Genomic DNA, 8802 nt, shown 5'->3' with positions numbered 1-8802 from the left:
CCAGCAGAAAGACAACAGATTGCTACAGGCAAGGGAAAAGAACTTTGATGGCAAAGGGAATACTTAATTCAGAAGCTTTGCTTTTAGACAGAAGTTAAGTAAAAAACAAAGAAGCATCATTATGGCTTAGCACCACAGGATGTAAGAAGCTAGACACTGAAAGAATTTTATTTATTTATAAATGTATTTACCGCCCATCTCCCCCTCATCCAAGATGTTCAAATACTATGCCCTAAAGTCACCAGTAAATCCTGGGAACTGCCTCCAGGAATGAATGGGGAAGCTTTTCTTGTGTCATAAATCCATTTCTCTCTGCAAGAAAACTTTATTCAAGAGCACAAGAATACTGTTTGCAAAACTTTATTGTACTTATTGGTCTTCTACAAATAGCAGCGCCATAATCACTCACCCAAGAATGTACCACTCTTGTACAGAGCCAGTCGTTTTCTGCTGGCACCTTAGAGCAGCAGGAGAAGCAACACTGAGTGAAGACAAAGGGCTTTGTTCAGCAGTAAGGCACATAATAGTAAAGGTTCCCGTTTAGTTGTGTCTGAGACTAGGGGGTGGTGCTCATCTCTGTTTCATGGCCGAAGAGCCAGCGTTGTCCCAAGACACTTCCGTGGTCATGTGGCCAGCATGACAGTCATGAACACTGTTACCTTCCCGCCGAAGCGGTACCTATTTATCTACTCGCATTTGCATGCTTTCGAATTGCTAGGTTTGCAAGACCTGGGGGCGTGGCGGCTCAGCGGTTAAGATGCCAGGCTTGTCGACCGGAAGGTTGCAGGTTTGGTGATCCGAGACCCGTGACGGAGGCTGCGTGACTGAGTGAACTCCAGCACTCACCCCAGCTCTTGCCAACCTAGTAAGGCACATATTGGTATGGAAAAAAAGAAGGTCTCAAACCTGTTCTGTTATTTCTCCTGCAACTCCCAGAATTCCGAGCCAGCCTGTGGTTGCCTTAAAGGCTGTCAATAACGCAGCTTTATTTAAAGAAAACGAAATAGAAGCTGTGCTTCTTAAGAAGCCAATTCTCTTCTCAGCAGTACCAAAGCACACATACATGCAGGCTAATTTCTGGTATCAGGACAAAGTCCTCCTATTGAGAATCTCTGCTGAAAAGAATAGACAAACCTGAGCTGAAGGGAGCAGCATCCACACCTGGTGGCAAAGAAATATTTTTTGTTTACGTTTCATGTCTTTCCATGTTGTACAAGGAGTTCAAAAGGGCTTCATGTTCTCTAAGTGATAGCTCAACATGGTTACACAACACATACACATAGTGCTTCAGATTCAAATCCCAAAAGGGCGGTTGGAATCTGCAGAAGTGCAAATGAGTCTGCAACTCTTTAAAGGAGCTGGGTCTTTTCTCCACGTGATCCCAGGAAATGATACAGCTGCTTGAATGAGTAGTAGACATATGGCACGTTCAAACTTTTTCAGCCAAAACTTGTTAGTTAAAAGAAAAAAAAATCCCACACGTTCCAGTAATAGAAAATTGGCCATGTTTGAATGAACTTTTTTTTTTTTGGTCCCCAGTCTCTCACAGAACCCCATCAATTTGAAAAACTCTGATTGATCATATCTTTCCAAAAATGAGCCCAAACTGCTGCAAAACATATACATGTGTCCCACCCAGGGGTGAAAGTTCATAATCTAAATGCTAAACTGAATACCACAGTTAGAAATTTAAGCCCAGTTCAGACAGCAAACCAGAATCTGGGAACATACGATTCTCCAGAGGTATCTGAAGCACAATTCCTGTCCGCCACAGCCAAAAAGGTCTATGATGATAGAATTATATATATCAACATCTGGAGAGCGACACCATTCCTCATCCAAGCATTAATCAAATGTGCTTGGCCTGTCTTGTGCCTGCTTCAGAAGACACATCCTGAGTTTGTTAAATCAGTTTCATATTCATCTGAATTGGGAAGCTGTGATTTAAGCTTCCCAGAAAGTAGGGCTAAAACTTGGTTCCAATATGTCAGGGAAACTATAACTGGATCACAAATTGTATTTGGGTAGTACTGTTTGGTTTGGACATAGTATGCTGTATGACCCCATTCAATTGTGATTTATTCAGTAATCTCTGCTTAAATAAATCATGGTCCAGGGATGTGTGAGCACAGCTTGGCCACTGAGAATTTTTTTTACAATCTCTCTCTCTGGCTCTGATAAGGTTCCAGCAATCAAAAGAATAGAGATCAAAGGACAGCAAAACCTCAGCATAGTTATGTTTTTAGCATTCTATTTAGGCTACTTTTAAAAGTCCATTTTATATTGATCATAATTAATTCCTTCTAATGCATTCAATTTTTTAAGCATCAACCTGAAAATATATTTCAATTCCAATAGCACTGCAAGAGCTCCATAACCAATCATCTTATGAATTCTTTCCTCCTTCCCAAAATGAAAGGTAGCAGTTTAGCCAATATGGGGGCTGAGATCCTGTTCAAAGCTTGGCAGTTGTTTGTGGTGAAGCATTTTTGTGAACACCTTCCAGCCACTCGATCAGGATTTTGTTCAAAGCTGCAGGCCTGCAGAGAAAATACATGTTGGCAAGGCAGGTATTTTGCAATGTGTGCACTTGCACGCACAGACCCTCACACAGAGGGAAATCTGATTTTGGTGTCCAAAGAACCCAAATTAATGCCAAGTCACATTTTGCTAATTCACTGCAAGCTTATTAGGCTTATTTTCTCATGTGCCCAGAGAAATAAATGGAATATACAAGAACAAGAGATCTGATCCATTCTGGTTTCTGCTTGTATCCTTCCAGATGAGTTGATGTCAACTCTCAGAATGTCCCCAGTCAGCCATGCTCATTGGAGAATCTGGGAACTGACATTCAACACCTCAAGAGGGTTACAGGCTACTCTCTAAACCTTCAGAATGCTGCTCTATAAACCTTTATCAAGGTGAAGCACACCTTCTGCTCAAAACTGCAAAAAATGCCATCTCTGCTCTCCTTTCTGAACGGGCTACCAGTATTTAGATTGAATTTAGTTTTGCATTACATTTACATCCTGCCTTTCCTCTGGAACCTCAAAATGGTGTAAAAAATAAGCCTTTTCTCATTTGATTCTCAGAACAAAAACTCTGTATGTTAGAATGTAGAGAAGAGGCAGGAATGGAAAATATCTGGCCAAGCCAAGTTTGGAACATTATTTATTTAGACTTTTGCACTATTTCTATATTAACATATTTAATGTTATCCTACATTAACATAAACATGCTAGCTTTTGAGCTCTAATATAAGAAACTGCCCTGGATGTAATCAGATTTTCAGTCATCTGGCTGGCCACGGCTCTCAAAATTCTGCCCAACTGTCCATTTCTATACAGAATCTATATATGCCCAGCTCTCTAGGTCCAAACAGAAATGGTCCTTCACTGCTTCTCCCTTGATTTCCTCTGAATTCCAAAATTAAATAATTTAATTCTTTTCAGGGTGAGGTATGGGATTTGCTACCCTGCCTAGAACTTCTGACCTTATGATGATTTGGCCAGCACCCTACCATCCAGCAAGCTATAACTAAAAGAAAGTCTTGCAGGAAGGTTTACTATGCCATGCCAGCCAAGGAAATCTCTTCACAGAAATAAAGCAAGCCATCTGACCCCTATTAAACACTTTCAGTTAGAACAAGTGGTTGGAAGAAGAAGAACTTCTTAGAGATTTACTAGCTATATTTTCTAAGCTGAACTACACATATACAAGGTGGTAGTCTTGAAGCCTGCCTAGATTCTGATGCAGATAGTCCCTAGCCCAGTGTTTCTCAACCTTGGCAACTTTAAGATGTGTGGACTTCAATTCCCAGAATTCCCCAGCCAGCCATGCTATGCCAAATATAGGCACTACAGCAAAAGAGTCAGATAAAAAGAAGCTAAAAGGAACTACATGAACAATGAAATCTCCATTCTGCCGAGTCTGTGTGATTCTAGTCAAATCAATCCATATTTTAAAGGCACCCATCTCTAAATGTGTAGTATTTTGGTATTTCTGCCTACAGGTAGCAATACAGGTGCATGCCCTCTACCATTCAGTTTGTCCCTACTGCTCCCTCACCCGCTCCACAAATTTGGAAGCATATTTTTCCATTCCGTTTAACTGGTGAGACTTTAAGCCATGTTGTAAAATGTGGGGTATGGGAGAAAGGCACATTTGATTCTTACGAGGAACTAAAATAATTCATCTTCCCACTACAATTTATTCATTCTCTGTTTGAATTTATCATCCTTTGTGCAGGAATGCTGCTGAAATGTAATTATATAATTTCAGCCAGTATCTCATCTAATGGCCTTTTTCATGGCACAAGTTTTTTTTAAAATAACTGCCATGACATTAAGATGATGGCAGTTTATAAAAAGCAGGTGAACAATAGAGCAGGAAAGGGGTAGAGAGGACAAGACAAAAGATTTTATGGCATAAATAAAATATCACTTTGCACACAGGGGCACAGAATGGCTTAACACAAAGAAGATTTTGATAAGGTCTGGATGATCTGTAACTCTGATTAAATGCTGGCTTGCTTGCTTGCACACAAACACACCTCTGTCCAAAACCTTGGAGATCTGTCTTAGATTAGATGGACCAAGAATCTGATGCATTCAGCAACACTAAACAGTTCTCAGCTCTGAGAAGAGGAATCTTCATCACTTTCTGGTGACCCCAGGAAACCAAAATGGACAGGAAAATGCCAAATTGTCTGTTTCCTAGCCTACCACATGTAGCATGCTGGTTAGGGTGCTGGAGCTGGACCAAGGGAAACTCAAGTTCAAGTCACCAATCAACCACAGAACTGAGGAAGACTGAGTGAGTTGGTCCTTCTCAATTCATATACCTTATTTGGCTGTTATTTTAGGACTATATTAGAGTAGTCCTTTGAGTCTCAGAGAAAAGGGAGAGTAAAGATGGAACAAATAAAATTGTCTGCTCAAGATGATGATTACGATGATGATGATGATATTTTTATCCTGCCTATGTATTTATTTATTTACACACACACACACAAACACATACACGCACTCTGTGTGTGTGTGTGTGTGTGTGTGTATAGAGAGAGAAAGAGAGAGAATGAGTGCATGTTACCCAGCTGGCTTTCGGGTCTAAGGCAGGACTAGAACTCACAGTTTCCTGCTTTCTAGGCCAGCACCTTATCCACTACGTCATTCTCATCTGATGCTTTTCTTTGTACAAGGGAAAAGATTAACAGAATTAAGAAGAGAAAGAAAATGGGAACTGCCTGCTGATACTTAGCTTGGCCCTAAGTATCACTGCTGTATCTTCTTCTTTTCCCATTCCTTTTTTTAAAATTAATTTTTATTAAAGAAGTTTTTTGCAAAGGAAAAACAATACCAATTTAAAGAAAAAAGAAAGTGAAAGAAAAGTGATAAGTAAATAGAAAAGAAATGAAAGAAAAAAGAAAGAAGAAAGATACAAAGAAGTGGCTTCCAATCTTCTTTACAGCAGTTATACTGTAAGTGCATTTATATTTTATCCTCCCTCTCTAAGGTTACATCATGGCTCTCATCTTTCCATATTCTACGCTTTCTAATCATCAATCACAAGTTCATTTTTTCACGTTTTCAACAAATAAATTTATTTGTAAATAAAATTTTATTTTTTATATTTTATATTTTATTTTATTTTTGATAATTTAATTTAATTTAATTTAATTTTATTGTAAACAGCCCAGAATCCCCCTCTTCGGGGGGAGATGGGTGGTGATAGAAATTTGAATAATAAATAAACAAATAGTCCATAAAGAGTTTCCAGTCACTAACAAATATAGTTATTGTCTTTTCCCTAATCAAACAAGTCAATTTTGCCATCTCTGCAAATGCTGTCATCTTCACCAACCATTCCTCCACTGTGGGTATTTCAGAGTCTTTCCAACTTTGTGCATATAATAATCTCGCTGCAGTTACCATGTACAAAAACAATCGTCCCTAAGTCTTTTCTAGTTGTCTGTCCATTAGGCCCAACAAGAAAAGGGAGGGACCATTTTAAAAAAATCTATCTCCTTCAGCTTAGCTCTTAACACTACTTACCTCTCCATTTGTGTGAAGTGGCCACATTCTTCAATATGGCCACGAGTCAGTTGTGGAATCTAGGGGGAGAAAAAGGTAGAAGTCATGGCCACCTGAAACCATTTTGCTGCTTGGTGAAACAAGATAGGTCTCTTGGCTGTGGCAAGAAATCTCAGTCAGGAGCTGTGCCCCAGCATCTGTAATGAGAGGCCAAGCAACCCTGGGGCCCTCTCGTGTGCAGTGCTAATTCAGGGGTATTCCTGAGCTTTTCCCTATCTCAAAGAAACATCAGCCTATGTTTCATAACTAAGGAGTCACTATTCAGTTGGAGATTCTTAAACACAAGAATGAAATTAAAATACAGTGAAATGAAAAGTTGGGATGACTTTTATGAGAAGAGAAACCAGGAGATAAAGGGCACTTCCACGTCACCATGGCTTCCATACCCCAATTTTTTCAAAAGCAGTGGATGATATTCAAGCCTCTGTTTAGAAACAGAGATAAAGGAGGAAAAATCATTGTTTGGCTTTGAACTGTTGCAGCACCTGCAGTAACAAAAATCCCTTCACCTCCATTCCCTTAAGTGAAATAAAATAACTCAGTGTGGGGGACAGGGTCCCACCCACCAACCTATTATATTTGTTCATTTATGGAAAGGTTCAGGCCACGTATGTCACTCACCCAGTCCTCCATGTTCTTGCTCAAGCCTGGACTGAGAACTTTGTCCTTTCCAGCAGTGACCATTAGGGCAGGAACTGTGATCTGTGGATTTAGAGATGCAAGGAGAGTTGAAGCCATTTGCAGTAGTGATCAGCTAACATTGACACATGAACACATCAGCTATATGTTAACAGCTGTATATTAATACACTGACAAATGTTAGGACCTTTTCTCAGAGATGGGCAAAGCAGAAGAAGCTGAGGTGCAGTGCAGCTGTTAAATCTGAAGGAAGAAATCATCACTCTTGGGAGACCAAAGTCACATAAAGTTGCTCAAAAAGATCTAGAAAGGAAGATTTATGGTTGTAGTGCAAATTCCCAAAAAGTAGCTATGTTTGCTGCCAAAGTGTCAGCCCTTCAAGGTAGACTAGACCAGGGAACTAAAGTGTAGGCCAATACTACTTTTATTGTAAAGATATAGTAACAGAATCTTGTAAGCCTGAATGTACTTCCCTCCTCCCTCCCTTTATCTGCATGAGAACAAGGGAGGATCTTGTCTGGGACATTTTCTCAGGTTATATTTCTGCCCTGGACTCAGCCTTCTTTTTTCTGATCCTTGTCTTGGTATTGGCTCTTCCTCCTGTCCCTCAAGGCCATTCCCTCTTCCCTCTACAATAGACTGAAAATCCTGTGGCCTTTTAAAACAACAAAAAACGTATTGAAGAGTGAACTTCAATGGACTTACATCCAATTTTGTCAGATACATGATGTAATATATTTAATTAGCAGGGCCACAGACATTTCCAAAAAATTAGGGGCCAGAAAATCCTGAAAAATAAGACAACAGTAGTAGACTATAAACCCTTTGAAAATTTCAGAAGAAGTGGTCTGGATTTTGCATAAGCATTGCACTTCTCAGCTATTTTTTTAAGCACCTGATCTCCTTTCTGGCTGAGATGTGTCTGAAACAATAACAACTGCTTTAATGAGTCAGTAACCCAAAGTTCAGCAAAGTTATGTGTAACAGCCTAGTGCTGTGTCTGAAAATGTGCCTACCCTTTTAAATAAAAGGCAAAAGCAAGATGGGGTGCTAGAGATTATTCTGTAGGATCAGGTAGCCCCTTCCCTAATTTCTCTTCAAGGAAATGAATGTTTTATGACTCACCAGCCTCAATGTAGCACCATTTTGTGAATTGGCAAGCCATGGCAATCATTCCCGCAACATGCTGTCAGCATTTTGACTGCTCCCACTAATTCAAAGTGATTTCCTATCCTTGCAGGAATCCAACACTGTGACTCTTACATGAATGAAGAATGTTTTTGCCAGAAGGCACAGGCACAAGGCAAGCTCAACTCATCCCCATGACAGTTTCCTGTCATTCCAAACAACAGCTTAATCTTGTAGCTTGACAATGAGGAATGCTGATGAGATGAACAAGACTTTGCTAGGTAGAGAACCTATACCGGTTTAATAACTTAATATAGAATCCACACATTCTTGGCTTTTAAGCTGTGCAATTGGCGGAGACAGATTTTATTCAATTTTATTATTTTATTTTTCCTCTCCATTTTATGTTTTTGTATTTGCTGTTTTAACCAAGGCTGGATTGAAAGGGAAAATAAGATTTGCAGCACACATAGGCTCCAAATAATAGCACCTCATTAAACTGAATGTGGGATTTTCCAGGAAAAGACTGAAGCTCTTAATCACCTTTTTCCCTTTGAATCTGGATTGCTGCACAGCCCAGACTGAATGTTGTTAAAATAGTCTGCAACTGCTTTGAAATGTTTTATGGGGAGTATATAAATGCTTTTAAGCATTGAACATAGAAAAATGCTGATAGTATAGACAATGCAACTCAGAGTTGGATGAGGAACAGGAGAGTTGGAATTTGAATTTTTCAACTTACATGGCGATTGGTGGGTGACTTCAACCAAGTTTGATACCCAAAGGTTTGGGGAGAACAAAATGAACATATAAAGAATCCACCAAAGTCACTTTAAGATTTTCAGTGGAAAGACAGGCAGGCAAAAATGAATAACGGGGTTTCTCTTAGAAGGCAAGGAGAGTGAATCAAAAGTTATTAAATGTTGGCACATGAAATTACAAG

At 39.6% G+C, this 8802-nt stretch overlaps 1 protein-coding gene across 3 annotated transcripts in view; it reads right to left on the bottom strand.

Moving 5' to 3' along the window:
- Positions 1-344: 344 nt before the first annotated feature.
- EPHX2 (epoxide hydrolase 2) overlaps positions 345-8802 on the bottom strand; it is a 62105-nt gene continuing 53647 nt past the window's right edge. For 2 of the 3 annotated variants that reach the window (XM_063300483.1, XM_063300490.1), the window contains 3 exons: positions 6714-6794; positions 6054-6112; positions 345-2540 (listed from right to left, as the gene is read on the bottom strand). In XM_063300483.1, the coding sequence (XP_063156553.1) occupies positions 2456-2540; positions 6054-6112; positions 6714-6794 (225 nt within the window). In that variant the 3' untranslated portion in view covers positions 345-2455. Of the gene's footprint in view, positions 2541-6048; positions 6113-6713; positions 6795-8802 lie in introns of those variants that run through there. The other variant, XR_010067796.1, reaches the window with a different exon arrangement.

Source organism: Candoia aspera, chromosome 1, assembly GCF_035149785.1.
Source record: "Candoia aspera isolate rCanAsp1 chromosome 1, rCanAsp1.hap2, whole genome shotgun sequence".
NCBI classification, from domain to species: domain Eukaryota; kingdom Metazoa; phylum Chordata; class Lepidosauria; order Squamata; family Boidae; genus Candoia; species Candoia aspera.
This window is presented reverse-complemented; position numbering and strand designations above follow the sequence as displayed.